Raw genomic sequence first — 17,446 nt, 5'->3', positions numbered from 1 at the left:
CGCCTTCAATGTGTGTTAAAGGGGGAAATATATGTATTTGTGTGAGAGAGAGGAATGTATTTGTAATGTGTTTTTATGTGCAGGGGTGCGCTCGTGTGTGCTTACAGGCACGCGCGTTTTATGTGTGTGTATTTGAGTGTTGTCAGACCCATGCTGGTGTGTGTGTGTTAGTGTGTGTGGTTGTGCGTGTGTGGCAGGGGAGTGATTCATGTCCACTGCTGGGCTGTAAACCATTTTGTGCACAATGTGGGCAGACAGCACATTCGTCAATATGAAAGATGTTGACATTACTGATCAAGGGCCAGACACGGGTAATAATGATATCGCTGTGCTGAGAGGGGCGGGATGGGGGAGGAGCGGTGGCTGGAGGGGGGGAGTGAAGGGAGAACCAAGGGGGAGGAGGAGGAGAATAAGGGGTGGGGGTCTTGGTAGGCCGCAGGGCCTGTCAGCCTCGTCACACACACACACACACACACACACGTATGTGCGCTTACACACACAGGAAATATTTTCCTTTTTTATAAAGGGCCCACAAAAATGTGCAATATTTTGTGTGCCTGCTTCTTCTTCTTATTTCAATAAGGCAACAAATCAATGGTGATTCGGGTCCTCCACCAGAGCCCTGCTCCGACTCTGACATTCCATCTCCTGTTTTCACCTCCTGTCACTTCACGCCAAATTGAGGAGAGCAGGGGAGAAGGAAACAGAGGAGGAGTACTTGAGAGGAGGATGAAGGACTCAATGATCAGGGGACACAAGTCAGATGAAAGAGGAAAAAGTGAAAGAGAAGGAGAGATACACACAAATGAGAATGCAAACAAGACAGAAAGAAAGGCCGAATAGCCTGGAAAGAGTGGGTCTGATGGTTGATGGATAGCGGTGGAGTCCGGTGTTGGGAGCGGCTGATTAGGAGTGACGGCTGAGTGTAAAGTTCCTGCCGCAGCCGTCGACGTTCCCGCTGAGGGAGGATGTGGAGTGTCAGGTCTGTTTGATTATGAATATGCCAACGCGACACGCCATGAATCAAAGCGCAACTCAGAAAGCGCGAGAGAAAGCTTCAGGGGGAGAAGGAGAAGAGTGAAAGATGGACAGGAGATTGTGGGAAAGAGGGAGGTGAAATGCTTTCATATTTCTTTTAAATGTGCACTGCGTGTTTCAGTGGGCTCTTTTAAGACACTGGAGCGAACGCTCAGTTTGTCTGACTAGCTCAATGAGAATCCATAACTCTCTTGAACATTAAGGCCCTTAAAGCTGTCGGCAGTATCAAGCTTGTTCGATAAGATATTTTTAAAGCTGAACATTGCTCCATCTTGGCTCCATCTACTGGGGAAGCGTGTTTTTAGCTGGAGCTGCAATAGAATCACTGAGAGACCCACTCCAATGAAAATCATGTTTTTTGTGTCTTTAATATGTTCAATATGTGGCATTTTTCTGATGATGGAGACATGTATATAAAGAAAATTAAGCTTAAAGTGGCATTTATGGGTATTTCTTTATTTAAATTGTTTTGAATAAGGTGCAGACAAAAACTGCAGTTTCAGCAAGTTTGTAGCAGTGATGTAGGTGCGACAATAAGAAGCCATAAGCTCCCTGCTACTCTCCATTCTGATGCATCCACTTGTAGACGACCAGATCCACGTCCGTCTTTCTTTTCCTCGTCGGAGCTGGAATCTGGCTCAAAGCTATACGACTGGATTTCTCCATAATTGCTTGCCATATTTTCTGCACCTTTATTGTTAGGTTGAGGGTGTGAGCTAGTGGAGAGCATGTAAACAGAGGCAAGGGTGGGCTCTCTCAACACCAATAGTCCTGCCCACATCTCAGAGGTGGATTTCTAATGAACCCCTGTCACTCTGCAGAAACTATGTCCTAGAAACCACACGCGTTTTTTGATTCTAGCAAAAAATTGCATAATTTTAATTAAAAAACAAATGGGAACATTAATATAAAAGATCAAAAGAGAATTAGAGCGAGACTTTAAAAAAGTCTTATAAAAAGGACATCTGACAATGTAATAAATAGGATAAGGGATTCATTTGCTGTTGCACATTAACTTTAAACAAGATTTAAAATGAATTGTGGCACATATGTTAATTAAGCCTCTGCTGGATGTTGGAGTGGAACAATTACCAAATAATTATCTGTACTAATATTTAGAATAAAAGTACCAAAATGTAAATAATGTACCACAGCAGCCCTTTTATTCAGTCTAGAGTGTTTTGTACTCAAGCAGTTAATGAGTCACACAATGAGAGATTACACCGGTAAGATTACACTTAAAGCCTCCAGCTTCTGAACTGTTTTATGGATTGTGAGCGAGGCTCATTAGACCACTGTTTGACAGGACTGTCTGCAAAATGCTCAAATAAAAATGCAAGGAACCATTTTGTTCAAAAGAGATTTTTTGATAGTTTTATGGACCTCCTACTTCTTGCTGTCAGTGACCCCCTCTCAACCCAACACATGTACATTCAAAACCCCTGGCCTTATTTCCGCAGGCAATTTTGCGCGGATTTATAAACTCGCTTGTTGCTATAGCCTTGCTCTGGGACCAGCAGTTGATTGGCCATCTTTAGATGTCAGTGATGCTGTTTCGGGCCTTAATTAGCAAGATGCATTCTCAATTGTTGATCTTTATCAGGAACCAGATGTTGGGAGGGAGGGCCTAACCTCCCGCTTCCCTGGTCCCACAGAGACTGTTACCCTCTCCCTGATAAAAAGCAGCGCTTCTTAACGACCACCCCCCAATTCCCATGCCCCCTCTTGCATGTGATCCCTTCAATGCCCATTTGAAAAAGCAAACATATATTTAGAGTTGCACATTCAAATAGGGTGTCGCTCAGCTGGAAATTCCCTCTTCAACCCTTTCATGTTAATGAGGGTGGTTTCTACAATTAAATATAGCAACAAATCAGGAACCTTGGCTCTGTTAGTCTAAATAAAATGGTTGAAAAATAAAAGAAAACAGGAATAGGATTCACTTATTCTCAGTAGTAGATAAAGGAGTGGGACCCTATGATCGGCCTTGTTGTGGTACATTCGCACCGGGTTTGAGCGGCTGCTTCCAATGAAAAGTCTATATAAAGGCACACATATGAGCATTTTGGGCTTCTGCATTCAAAACTCTCACGTTTACGCTAGTTTTAAAGTCTGTTTGTGGGCTCTACGTACAAAATGTGCACCCATTGAATGCACGCTGATAGTTAAATCAGTTGAACTTTGACCAATCAGGGACTTGGCTTTGGTAGTGACACATGGATGGCATCCTTTGCAATACACTGAAGTGACAACAGTTGGAAAAGTGATCATCGCCTGTATATGACACCAAGTCTCATAGATGCGAAAAAATGCCTGGAGCAAGATTCACGGGATGTGGCAGTTTCCCCTGACTGAAACTCCACACAGGAACTCAAACATACAGACACACACATCATATACTCAGGGACTAAGCTAATGCTGGTTGGGTGGGTGCACACATTCAACCATTTAAAACATCTTAGCAAGTTCCTGATAACAACACACACTGATATACACATTGTTAACTCCTTTATTCCTATATTATTTTGGGTGCTTTGTTTGGGTGTATTATGTTTATCTATTTTTGTATGTCTTGCTGACTTGTCTTACCTTTTTCAGTTTCACTTCCTGGGTCAAAGGACCCATTCTCTGGGTTTGGTAGGCTTTTGTAGGGCCTGACCAAAAATCAACAATTAACCTCAACTGAAACCACCTGGCCCAGGGGAGGGGCCATGTCTTATAAAAGTGTGAATTTTGGTTCATGAGAGAGAGGAATTTGGGTTTCAGAGCATGTATTGACATTGCTGCTGGTTACCTGCTGTAAAAATAAAAATAACAGCCATTTTTCCCCATTCACAAAAACCTTGTGGAGTGGTTTTTATTGGTTTTGCCTTGGACCTGACGCTCTCACTCCGGACTGGAGCCTGACATGGGATTTGCACCGTTTTAACATTTCACATCAAGCCTCTTCCAACGCTAGTATTGGGTAGCGACAGACCTGTGTGAACACCATATGCCCACTTTCAGTGTGTTCTGGAACGCGCAACACATGCCCAGAGCGTACACAGCTTTGTGATGATGATAGGTTGAAGCCATGCTAAAGCTGAATGAGGTCAACTGCAAACTGCTGTGCAGCACATGCATCAATTACTGGATGGGTTCTGTTTCAACAGCAATGGAACTGTAGGTTAAAGAAGAACTTACCCAAGTTCTCTGATCTGGCAAACGAAACTGAAGGGCGGAAGAGAGGGAAAAGAGAAAGCTGTCAGAACCAAGAAGTAATCAACGGAATACATAGGTTTGGAGGAGTATGAGAACTTTTCTATTTGGTATGCTATGAAAGCTACCTTTCTGCTGAGTTCTGGCAGGGAAGTTATGGAAGACAAATCATTTCCAACACTTCCTGTTGCTCAATAGGCTCGTTAGTGGAGGCCACAACCAGTATTGCCTGGATGTTAAATTTCCTTCCAGGAAATAAGAAGCTGATTCACTACAAATTCCAGTGGCCGCAGAACTGCAAACTTTTTTGGATATGTTGCTTAAAACTGAGTCAGGTAACTGACAACAAACCCACTCAGAAGTGTACAAAGGGCCTCTTGACTCAGAGCTGTGCGGGCCTGGTATTTTAGGAATGATTTGTGTGTCATGAGTTTTTGTCATAAACTCTTAAAGATGGTCTAAGTACTCAGTTAGTGTTTCTACTGATAGGACACCTCATTAAGGAAGGCGGAGTAGCCATGTGGCTGCTACAGGCTGGGCCCATGCAGCACTCTGGACAGGGGACATAAATCAGACAAATGAAACAGCCTGTAAAAACTAGACCTGAAACGGCTTGAACAGAAAGGAAAAAAAAAAAATCATATGCCTGAGAAAGTGGTGTTTTCACTTTCCGACAGACTGTTCTCACCCGCAGGGCAAGTTTGAGCAAATGAACGGGGAGGCAACATGTCGTAGACACACAACACACACGTGTTAAAATCGGCGTGTGTCCACACACACAACACACACGCGCAAGAAAATTGTGGAAACACTGGCACAAAACCCAGGAGTACAAATCACTACTTTAAGATCATATCATTTTTTTATACTGTAATCAAAGACATATTACGGGAAGAAAATGCCACAATGTTCCCTTTCTTACTGCCACATCTGTTTCAGATAGCCAACAATGGTCTTAACAGGCAGTAGCTTGTATAAGACTATGGCTGCAGTCTAATCCTCATCAATCCCAGTTTGACCAGTTTAGGATACACATTGTGAAATAGAAAAAAAAACCCATAAAATTAATGTTTAGCATCATACTGTCATATCTGAACATCAGGAGGGGTAATAGTGATATTGGTATCAATTTAGAATGAATAAAAATTGATACTGTCAAGACTTGTCTCCACCTGTGGCACTGAGATTTTACAAGTAGAGAGCTATAGGAAATCATATAGGTTGAAAAAGTTTGCCCACAGGTGAAAACGTACCTGTGGATGGAAGAGGAAGCCTGGAGTTGGTCGCATGTACTTGTCCTTCAGAGTTTCAAACGGATCACTCATTCTCCTCTTCTCAACCCTGCTAATAATAGATTTCTATCAGCTCTTAACATACAAACAGCAGCAGACATGGGGACATATCTGTTCAGTTTTACAAAAGAAACTCCAATAAACAAACTGTAAAGTTTTTCAGAAGGATCTAACGCTTTGATTTTCTGTAATGACAGTCAAACATTTTGTACGATTTTTATCTTGTGATATCATAAATAATGAGACACTGGGAATCGCAATACCTGTAAATGGGGTCCATGAAGAAAGGTGTAGGTCTGGCATGCTGCAGGGAGGTGTTTGGTTTGGGAATCTCCACTGCTCGCTTCTCATCTTTGTAAGTAGGATTCTTCTTTACGTCCTCCTCCTTTAGTTTACGTCCATGGCCTCTGGGCCCCAGACTTAGATCTAGTGGCTGATCCTGTCCACTTGGATGTGAGGGCTCTGGTTTGGAAGAGGCAAATGAGGCTAATGTTTCCTCCTTTCGCTTGGTAGTGAGGTCAAAAGGTGACTCAGACGAAGACTTGCCCTGGGCCTTTTTGCATTCATCTCCTGGAGACTGAGGATCCGCTTTGAGGTTTGTAGACCTGGCGTCCCTATCTGGAAAGGGGTAAACTGGAGGGGAAAAAGCGGGAAAGAAAGGCAATGGAAACATAGAAGGGTAGGGCAGAGGCCCAGCTTTTTTGTCCTGCAAGCCAGCTAGCCCAGTTGATCCAAAGTACTTCTCAGCAATGGAGGCAATGGCCTTAATAGAGTCATTCACAGCCCCTGTTACGGCTGTGTGCTCATCCAGCGAGGATGGGATCAGGGAAGGGCCAGGAAAGTCTATGGCAGCACTGCTGTCCATCAAACCGTGGCTCTTGGGTTCGCCTTCACTGGCTTTTCTCTTGGGGCCTTTGCCGTTTTCCCGAGCAGCCCCTCTTTCCCTCTCACTGTCCAAGTCACTCTCAAGCTCAGAGCCTGACGTACTCTCCAGTTCACTTCCGCTAGGCGTACTGACATCATCCAGGTCGCTGCTTTCAGAGTGGTCGCTCTGCTTGTTTCGTTGCTTTGTGGAGGAAGATGAACCCTGGTTGTGGAGCTCTGAGTCGAGTTTCTCCTTTTCAGGTGAACAATCTTTGCCCAGAGCTTTCAGCAGCTCACGGGACTCAAGAGCTCCAGGGCTTGGAGGAAGCAGAGGACTTTTGCTCACCTCTGTACCAGGCCCTGCAACAGGTGCATGAGGTGGCTGTCTGATGGGAGACGTTGTGGCTGGTACGAGGGGAGGTCGGTGATATAGTCCAGAAGGAAAGAGGCCTGGGAAGCTGAAAGGAAATGCAGGAGCTGCAGGAAAGGTAAGCCCGCTATGGTGGCGACTGGCCCCAAAATAATCAGCAAGTCCAGCACTGCTATGACCCATGGCAAGAGCGGCTTTGTCCAAACCAGTAGTGCCTGGAAGTGGCATACCCTGGGCAAAGAGAGCCCCGGCCGTGAAATGATTTTTGCCTTCGCAGAAGCGTCGATGCTTATTCAGGGATGACGTGGTGCTGAACATTTGGCCACAGTCCTTGCATTTGATCTGTGTCCGGCAGTCAGCGTGCATGCGCTTGTGCCGACAAAGGTTAGAAAACTGGGTGTAGGACTTGTGACATACCTCACCTGCAGGGACACGAGACAGATGCACAAGCTGTCAATTGCTATTACAGATTACCACAGAGACAGGTTACATGACATCACTAGTTAACATGAATTAGAATGACAAAACCCTGGGAGGAGTAATACAGCATGAGTGATATCACATTTGTTCCCACTAACAATCTGACAATAGCTTTCCAGCAATGTAAAAACAGAGGCGTGTCCAAATCCTGGCATTGTAAGTGAGTATGTCTGTTTGATTGTGTGAATCTTTTGCTGCCACTCATCACCTGCACATCAAACCAGATTCCCAGGCATCTCCATCCCCATTGTCCTTTCAGTAACGCTCCCAAGGAGTCCGTAAACAATCAGGCGAGGACATGGACATGCAGGCACATTTGCAAAGTATTCACACAACAAAAAGCAGCTGGATCACACACAGACACACAGGGATGTGAACAGGAATGCAGACTCAAGCTACACACATATACACATTCTCAGCCGCACACAGCACAATGGCTCTATTTTAGGTTTGAGAAGGAAGTGGAGTTGAATGAATCCTATCCTGCAGTCCGGTTCCCAGGGACAGGGCTCACGTCCTCTGCTGCCTCTCTTCCCTCTTCCCCCTCCAGGCCTCTAAAGTCTCAAGCCGGCCTGCGCAACCCCCTCACCTTGTCCCCCCCTGGGCTGAGGCCATGTCGTCCTGTGCTAAGTGACCTTCCCACAGCCAACCGTTCTGTAGCTGCATGTCACTTTGTCTAGCCCCGGAAGATGTACATTGACAACACCCGATCCAAAAACAAAACCCCAGCATCCAATGTTATCTATCGTGGTCATTAATCTGTCAACTTTATGTAATACTAGTGGATGATTTAGAAAGGGGTTCTTTGAACAAAATGTCTCAACTGTGACTGCACATTATTCTCCAGACATGGTGCAAAAGTAATGTAGTTAAAATCCTATAAGAAGGTTTGGGGTCAAAGTGTTAGTGGGCAAGACACTGAACCCCACATTGCTGTGGGTGGTTTAAGTTTGTGCCAGTGTTTGGCAGCGGAGAGTGTGAACATGTGCGTGCATGGGTGAATGGGAATGTGACTGTAAAGCACTTTGGGCCTTTATTGGAAAGTAGATAAGTCCTATTAAGATATAAGCGAATTAACATCTTCTCCATCTTTATTTATTGACTTATCTTCTTTTTTTTAAGTTTAATGTGCTCCATGTACATTCTGTTCATATTACACACCTTATTTCCAATATTTACCAGCTGATTGGTACATTTACTCCCCGGTTTTCTGCTCCAACTTCTCAGATTTTCTTTATAGCCTCTAGTTTGCCTCTTGCATGTCAGTTTGCAATTCAGCTTCCCCCACAAAAAAACACTCATCTTGACAAGAACCCCCTCTTTGCTTGCTTTCAAACACTCCCTAATTCTCTGGACTGGTTTCACTCCAGTTTACGCCTTAAAACCTTGATTTTTCCATTTAAAAGATCAGTCAGAGGCACCTCTGAGTGATAGATTTTGCTCACATTGCTGTTAGATGTTTGGTATCAGGAAATGGTTAGATTCTCCCAGTGATTAAGCTCATGCATACTTTGGATGCTTTCCAGACATAAGGTGCATGAGAGTCAATTCAAAGAGATTGAAAGGAAGACCAGGAAAACGTATTCGGGAAGCAGATTTGAATAAACAGCCCTGAGGAATTCTAAGTGAGTAAGGCTAAGCCAAAAGAGAACGCAACCTTACAGAAAGGCCGACTTTAACGAGTAAATGAGGAAGTCAAAGCAGTCTTTAAAATCAGGTTGAAAACATCTGGAAAAAGTGGGAGGAGCATGGAATTTGTTTTTTTAATCTGATGGCCAGTATTTAGGTGCAGGGAATGTAGGTGGCAAAACACAAAAAAAAAAAGACATTTTGAATACAACAAATAAAGTCTTGATGGCTTAAAGTCTGAACATGCATTTTACATTGAAGTCAGCACTTTTTTTAAACAAAATAACAACTTTTATTGATCCTTATTGGATGTTTTTAGTATAACCACAGGGTCTGAAAAAACCACAAGGAAACTCCTATCATCACCATCAGTGATGTAATAGTGTCATTAATAGAATAACTAGGCACGCATTCCAGCTAGCGTAAACTGTCATCTAGAACATGTGTGTTCTCTTGCTCCTTAAAAGGAAACTGAATCTTATAAACACATTTCTGAGTGTTTTCATTTCATAGATGATTCATACGTTGTGTATACATACTTCGTGTGCACTGATAATATTGACAAAAAAACAAAACAAAAATGCCAGTTTTGTACATCCCTACTGTCCAGAAGATGTCATTCAAGAACAATCAAACACTCCACACAGTATCTTACCCAGGGAGCCTTTCTGCTTGGGATTACTTCATCTTTTTTAACACAACCATTAGCTGTTTTCAAACCTGCATGTTTTCTGCTGATTACAGCAAATGGATTATTTGCAGGGCTCTACATGTGGTTGCTATTTGTGAGGAATGATGAACGTGCTAGAGCCAGAAAAGACAGATTGAGGAATGAGAGGTCTTTGATGAAGATAATTCCAACATATTAGCTGGCGAAAGGGGAACGACTGTGTTTTTAAGCATAAATATGTTTTTATAAGCTTCGAGTGGAGCACAAAAATTAAAAAGAAATAAAAGCCCTCCACGGAAAGAGACCTGATCTGTCTGTTAGACGCAGCAAAAATGTGTGAAATCTATGAAAAACGTGTAAGTAGTGGTGTTGATGGTGACTGACAGGAGGTTTGCTGGTGTTACCAAACCAGCAGTGACTGAGGACCTTAATGCAAAAGGTCACCTGCATGTCACCTGGCTTAAAAAGACATGTGCTGGAGAGCCTGTGGAAGACCTAAATTACTTCTGCAAAATTATTAGTTCCTGCTAATCAATGCCAGTCAAAGCATATTGTCATTATTATTGTAATGTACTGAGGAGACTTACATAGGTAGGGTCTTAGTGACTTACACATGAAGGGCTTGACACTGCTGTGGATGTGCTTATGCTGCTTGAGGCCTGAAGACGTTGCAAACGTCTTGCCACAGTCAGAGCAGGCGTGGGCACGCGCCCCCACATGCTGCGAGCGAATGTGCCTTTGAAGGTTGCTGGGGTCTGTGAACACCTGCTGGGGGAAGGAACCATACACACAGAGGAGTTACTATCCATTACAATAACCCGGTTGGAATAATCAGGACAATTCAAGCGAGTGCCTTCACTTTACCTTTGAGCAGTTTTCACATTCGTAGTGTTTGCCGCTGTCGTGTGACATCTGATGTCGGATCAAGTTTGATTTCCAGTTGAAGGCCTTGGGACACTGATCACACTTATATTCCCTCTCTTCAGAGTGGGAGAGCATGTGGGCCTCCAGGCTGAAAGGAACACAGAAGGAGAACAGCGTGTGGTTGTGAGAAAAACCAAACCACTGGAAAAACTGCATGATAGACCATATGCTCAAATTGTGACACTACCTCTGGACATCAGGGAAGACCTGATCACACTCTTTGCACTCGTGGAGACCATGGGATGAACTGTAGGGCCGCAAGTCTTCAGGTTCATGGTCCTTCAGCCCGCTATCCTCTCCTGGATTCACAAGACAGGATGTAAGATGACTATACATCAAGAAAACTCTTATTCTGAACTTCAAGAAGCCGGACATCTAACCAACAGCACGTTTTTAAATCCCTGTCATACCTGACTAAGATTTTGCTGTAGGATATTCTATGTGCATAGTTCTGTTCTCAAGTAATTATGTCTGTCAGTGTTTTGTCCAGCATATATATATAAAATTATTTGAAGGCAGAATGTAATTAAAACTGAATTAAAAACCGTTTTTTGAACTATTTTAATAGTGTTTCCAGTTGTCTTTTAATTATGGTTTTGCTGGTTTAGCTTAAAAAAAAAAAACGTGTAGTTTTCTGGGACATAGTTTCTGCAGAGCAGCAGTAGTTCATCAGAACTTCGACTCTGAGCTGTGGGCATGGAGCCCGGAGCAAGGAGCCCGCCAAGCAGTTTTTCTGCTCCTGATTCACAACGATTTGAATAGTCAGAAATTCAATTTTGAGCTTAATCTTCTTAATTTATGTCCTCCTCATAAGAAAAATGCCACAAGAACATGTTAAAAACACCAAAAATTCGATTTTCATGAGAGTGTGTCTTTGAGCATGAACATATTCATTCCAATTAGTCAAAAAACCTGTGGCCACACTAGATATTTAATGTAAAGCTTTTTCACTTTTGAATTCTGGAGCTTAAACTAAAAAAGAAAAACCCAATGTGTTATCATATTTCTGCACCCTTTTAAGAGGTTCTCCCCCAAAATGTGTAGTACTTTGTCTGTGAATGTTCTCATTAATCCAGGTGACATCTTGAAGTTGAGTCGTGGCATCTGGACTTAAAATCTTCCTCTTTAAATCATTTCACTTCTCATCCAAGTGGCTTCATGATGGAGCTTCCTGATGCCATGCCAGAAGCCATGACTCAACTTTAAGATATTACAGACCAATTTGCAGATTCGTGTACAACTATCTGAGCTGAGTTTTCAGTTTTCCTACCCGACAGCTCAGTTACAGTTCACAGCAGCATCACACACTAACGCCTTAACTCCAGTCAAACCTGAGTTTAGGAATGAAGAAGGTGGCCCCCCACATGGCTGCTTCTGGTGGTCAAGCAGCTGGTTGCGGGATTCAAAGTGCTGATCGCAATCCTCACAGCGGTACTGCCTCTCCTCTGCACAGTGGAAGGAAGGAAAGTCATCCCAGTGCTTGTTTAGATAATTAAAATGTATACATGCGTCACAAAGGGACAAAAATGCAGATTTGTGTGTCTTTATAATGCGCACCGTGAATATCAGGAGCCATTGTGTCGCATGAATACTCCTCTGCCTTCATGAAAAGTAGCAGCTCTTCACCGGGAAAGATTTCTCTGGTGACTTTGTAGAAGATCTGCAACAGACAGCACAAGTCTAGGTTAAGAAGGCCACACAAATGTGTAGAGAGGAACACGTCCCAGTGCTGCACTACTTCTTTGCTAGTCACTGCAATTATGCCCATAATTGTATAGCAACAGATGTCCATCAGGGACGCTCTTGATACTGTACGAATAACACAAAAAATACACAAAGTACCCAAGTTGTGTACATGAATGTCATACAATCATCACCACCTCAGAGGGGGGTGATGAAACGCAAAAACACACACCCCCATTAACTTGTAAATAGTCATCATTTAAGACATCCATCTTCTTATGTAAATGAAAGCACTAACCACCAAAGTGCAGGGGTAAATACAGTGTCAAGTACACACAGTGGAGATCATAGTGGGCAGGAAGTGGGAATGAACACGCTAATTCAGCAGCCGGCAAAACAAGCAGGTTGTTTGAAACAAACAATTTTATCGTAGAACAAAGTTACACAGTGAAGTTAAACCTAGGTGCTGTGATGCAGAGTTGATGTTTGAATGCACATGTTTCACTTTAAAGTGTTCATGCCACCAATTGATGTTCTCGAATAAGCGACGAGTGTGTCAGGAGGCACTGCTTAGGTTAAGAAACTGACTATAAAGCTCCCCATGAACACACAATGGGCTTTCTCTGTGAAACAATCCCACACAGAGTTATTCCTGGCAAGGTTCGGACATTTAGCATCACAGCTTCCTTTGCTGTGTCACCATGACAATGACGATGAAGGCATTTATTAGAAATGAATTCTGCAGGGGTGGGGAGGTGGATACTTGGAAGGTGAACAAATCCACAGCAGAGCCACGCAGGGCTGGTCAGAGTCAGGACAGTGAAGCATCCTGTGCACTGTTCTACAACTGCAGGTACCATTGTTTGTATTTATGGAAAAATGATGCAATGATTCATACAAAACTGTAACTAGAGTCACAGTGGCTCAGCTGACAAACGGACTGGTGCATGCTCCTAAAAAGGAAAGAAAGTGACATCTTTTAGCCCTTTAACACTGAAGTTTTAGCTCCAGTGATAACGTTCTTTTAAACACCATAAATTTTCAACCGTTTACACAATCAACGTAATTCCAGCTTCTGAAGTGAGAAAAGCAGCCTTGCACTGATATGCAGCACATTAAAGTTGTGATTTTTTGCATTTGTTTCGGACTGATAAAATAAACATCATAAACAAAAGTAGAACGATGAATGACTGTAGGTTTAAAAAGGGCTTTGCATGAAGATTAACTGCTTATCAAGTCCAAGCAGCTTTTTTTCAATTTAATCTAAACTTAAAGTTTTATAAACAAATTATGGTCAAACTTTTTTTTTAAATACATGAATTCTTTATATCTATTTCTTATATCAACCTTAATTTTTCCTTTAATTTTTTTTTATTGATTGACAATTTTTAATGCCTTCCCTGCAGTTATTCTATATCTGAACCGCTCTTGTGGAGATGCAGTGAAGTTTAGCATTTGTTCTCACAGCTGGTTTCCTAAACATATTTGCCCCTCTCAGGCTGTATGTGTTATCAAATCAAACTTTATTTTCAAATCACTCTGATCTCATAGCTACGTTCACACAAACGGCAACGCGTGTTCAAGTGACCACTTCCACACATAAATGGCCTTCTGTGTTCAAAGCTCTCGCGATCATGCATCGCAAGTTTCCATGGCGCTCTTCAGGCTCTACGTACAAAACGAAAGCTATAAAAGGTCAAACTTTGACCAATAAGGGGCATAGATTTGGTAGTAAAGGATAGATTTTGTTCCCTTAAATTCACAGTGTTAACCGTTTCAAACTGATTATAAAGGAGAAATAAATAATGGCAGCATTTGACCGGCCAGAATTATATGACATCAAGTCTTTCATATATCAGAATCAAATCTGTTAAAGAAAGTGTCTGGAGATTATCACCGCTTTCACATTTCGCACCAACTGTAGGTGGAAAACATGTGCTAGCAAACTGTGCAAGAAGAAGAATAAGCCCTTTCCTGTTTGTCTTGTGTGATCACCATGGGCTGAAAACTTGTGTTCAGTGCTTGAACATGTGTTACATGCACGATGTGTCCGTATCTTAAAACCTGAGAGATCCTCTTTGATAATAGTTTTTTTTTTATTTTGAACAACATTTGAATTATTTTGAAATCAAGTAATCAATGTAAATCAGCTGATTTTGTCACAAAAAAAGTAGCTTTTGTGACACTTACTTTGCCCCAGTAATGTATTGCATTTTTACGGTGATTCATGTTGATCAGGAAGACAGTTGAAAAGTTACGGTTTGCCAAAGAGCGTGTGTTTTTTAGGTGTCGTGGGCGACATCTCCTCTTTTAAAGGGTTCAAATCTTTTATTTCTAGAGCATTTTTTTGTATTTTATTGCAATTTTAAACAAAAAAAAAATCACATTAAAAATATTAGAACTTAGATTGCATTTTATAACTTTAACTTCTTCAAAAGCAAAATTGTTTTTCTTGCCTTTGTTAATCAACATGACCTTCTTATCAGCACCGGGTCCTAAGGGGTTTACCAGCTTGGCAAATGGAGATGCAGTCCTGGATGGCAAAAAGCAAAATGTGGCCCCCACCGTGTGAACAAAAGAATTAAGGGAACTGAACTGTGAGGGTCCTGACATTTTTCACTTCGGCTTCTGTCAGAGTCACGCCAGCGCATGGACACAGAAAAACACATACAGGCACTCACAGGCCGTCACCCCTGTAAGGTCACAAAAATATTGTGATTCAGAAACAATCAGATAGCAGCTCAAACAGGCATGTTGGTCTACAGAGATTCCGCTCCAGGAGACTGATACTGGGACTGGGGAGGGAGGGAAGGGGGGTTGTCAAGCCTCAGGACATGTAATCATAAACTTAAAATATTTTATTTTAAGAAGCATGTATGTCCTATTATGGTAAAATAATACGCAAAGTAAAACTAGAAAACTGATCAATCCAATTCTACCAATTAAACTGTTGAAGCTTTTATGTTTAAAACTAATTCTCAATAAGATTATAGATGGGAAACCAATCCTCTTCTATGAATTCCCCGTGTCATATTGGTAAAAAATTTTTTTTAAAAAAATAAAAACGTGTAGAAAATAACTTTATGCTTAAGTTTTCACAATGAAAACCAGACTGAAAAGAAAGCAAAAAGAGCTCGTCTGTTACGTTGAAAATACACTGCGCAGACCACAAGCTTCCTGCTCCACTCCATTCTGATGCATCCACTAGCAGACTTGGAACTTGGCTCAAATCTGTAATCTTGGGATCAGGCACTGCGTCGCTGGATTGCTCCAATATTGCTCCAATATTGTTAGGTTGTGAGCTAGTGGGAGAGCGTGTAAACAGAAAGGTGATGGCAACTAGGGGCAGAGTTTCTTCATGTTAACAGCCCCACAACTCAGAGGCGAATTCTAATAAAATACTGCAGCTCTGCAGAAACTATGTCCTAGAAAACGGCACAGGTTTATTAACTAAAAATGGCATAATTATAATGAAAAGAAACTTTGAAAACAGATCAAAAGATAATTTGAGTCTTTACTAAGCTACTGCACAAGGTTGACTGACAGGAACCATAGCTTCAACAAAAGAGCAGCCAGCTAAAATAATGGAAACAATTTGAAACTCCTCAAAGTTAATTGTCCAAAGAGAGTGGCAAAAGATCCTCCTTGCTCCCACTTCTCTGTTGGGAGTTTGGAGCTTTCACAAGCAAAGAAGGAAAATTACAAAAACAGAAATGTAGGAGAAGAAAAAGAATGATTGGATGATTAAATGAAAATAAGTTAACAATCAATATGCACCAAAAAAGGAGGGTATAACCTAAATCTGGATACATTTTTGAGACAATTACCCCAAGAAAAACAATATTTTAAATCCTTTTGTTAGATTATAACACTTAAAACCATCAGCAAAAACATGAAAAATATTCATGTAAACTTTTTTAAACATCCACACTTATTGTCAGAGGTTTTCGGCTAATAATGAGATATTTTGTTTCTTCTATTAGTCATTAACAGATTGTACTCTGTGTGCTAAACTATATTATTCATTTTGTGGGTCTATGTAAACTCAGAATGCATTCTGGTCTGTGCGAAAAACTATTCTTTGCATTTACCACCCTCAACCAATTAAAACATTTTTGTAAAAACAAGTTTAGGGTTCAAAAACGCCCATCAAGGCTTAAAGTTGAAGCAAAAATAAATGACCATTAAATTAAACAAAGACGACCTCTAAATTGCTTACTTGTGCGTGCTCATTTGTTGCACAACAGCAGCATTACATGTCCACATGTGTTGCAGCTTCCCTGAGGCTATCAGTCATGCTACTTGTACAGCATATTTGGCAGTCGCCATCGCCTGGCTTCTAAGCAAAACCATTATGTGACTTTGAGAGTAATAAAGAGCAAGAGCACACGGTGTGGAAATAGTTCCAGCCAATTGAAGGAGCATGTAAGGAAGCCAGCATGACTTTCTTTGTGTTTCATTGGGTGAGATGTGGAATAATAGTCTTAAAAGTAGAGTCGGGTGGATTGGAATTTGCGGAATTATTTGAGAAAATAAATAAATTAGATTTTTGACGGTGCAAACTCTATTTAATGAAGTAAATATTGGGTTTTACAGCATGTGTCTCCCCCAAATTCCTTATAACACATTTATGTGTGTGGGTTACAATGCCAACTGTGTTTTCCCAATATGCCCCTGAGCCACTTCATCCCACTCAATTCTGAGTGAGAATCAATAGAAGGGATGAGATTAACACTCATATCCCGACTATTTTATGAAAGGCTCTTTAGGCCTCGTTGTGAGATGTTAATTACACTTCCATCAATTCTCCATTCACTTGAATGAGTGGAGTGAGGAGCACAGTGGAGGGTTTTTTCAGACTCTAATTGCCCCAATTATCCTAATGACAAAGCATGCTGATCATGGAGGGATCCATGCTCGCTCTCTTATTTGAGTGGACTAGAAAAAATTAAAGACTGCGAAAGAAAGAAGACAATATTTAGCAAAGTAACAGTTAAAAATTAATAAACGCTTTAATGGGTTTAATATAAAAGGGAATTTAAAGAACATTTTTTAATTTGTTACATTTCAGTGATTCATGCGTGGTCACCTTCCACCTCATTTCCTTTTGATGCTTTTTCCCTCCCCACTCAGCAAAATCAAATCCAGAAAAGCCATAAAAATCTGTCTTTAGTAAATTTTGCAAAAAGCAAACGTAATCTACAATTTATATCTTATTATTTTGTCAACATTTTCTTCTTTTATGAGAAAACCAGATTTTCTAACATCGAATATGGGATAAATCAAAATATGGAACTA

At 41.5% G+C, this 17,446-nt stretch overlaps 1 protein-coding gene across 36 annotated transcripts in view; it reads right to left on the bottom strand.

The window, feature by feature from the left end:
* The window catches only part of mecom (MDS1 and EVI1 complex locus), a 155,502-nt gene that overhangs the window by 8,062 nt on the left and 129,994 nt on the right, over window positions 1-17,446 (bottom strand). For 3 of the 36 annotated variants that reach the window (XM_011482816.4, XM_020708415.3, XM_020708416.3), the window contains 8 exons: window positions 12,023-12,125; window positions 11,797-11,910; window positions 10,653-10,764; window positions 10,406-10,553; window positions 10,129-10,309; window positions 5,792-7,184; window positions 5,490-5,580; window positions 4,222-4,248 (listed from right to left, as the gene is read on the bottom strand). In XM_011482816.4, the coding sequence (XP_011481118.1) occupies window positions 4,222-4,248; window positions 5,490-5,580; window positions 5,792-7,184; window positions 10,129-10,309; window positions 10,406-10,553; window positions 10,653-10,764; window positions 11,797-11,910; window positions 12,023-12,125 (2,169 nt within the window). The remainder of the gene's footprint in view (window positions 1-4,221; window positions 4,249-5,489; window positions 5,581-5,791; window positions 7,185-10,128; window positions 10,310-10,405; window positions 10,554-10,652; window positions 10,765-11,796; window positions 11,911-12,022; window positions 12,126-17,446) is intronic. The other 33 variants (XM_011482817.4, XM_078930088.1, XM_078930090.1 and 30 more) reach the window with 16 other exon arrangements.

Source organism: Oryzias latipes, chromosome 13 (assembly GCF_053564925.1).
Source record: "Oryzias latipes strain Hd-rR chromosome 13, Olatipes_Hd-rR_3.1".
Lineage (NCBI taxonomy): Eukaryota > Metazoa > Chordata > Actinopteri > Beloniformes > Adrianichthyidae > Oryzias > Oryzias latipes.
This window is presented reverse-complemented; position numbering and strand designations above follow the sequence as displayed.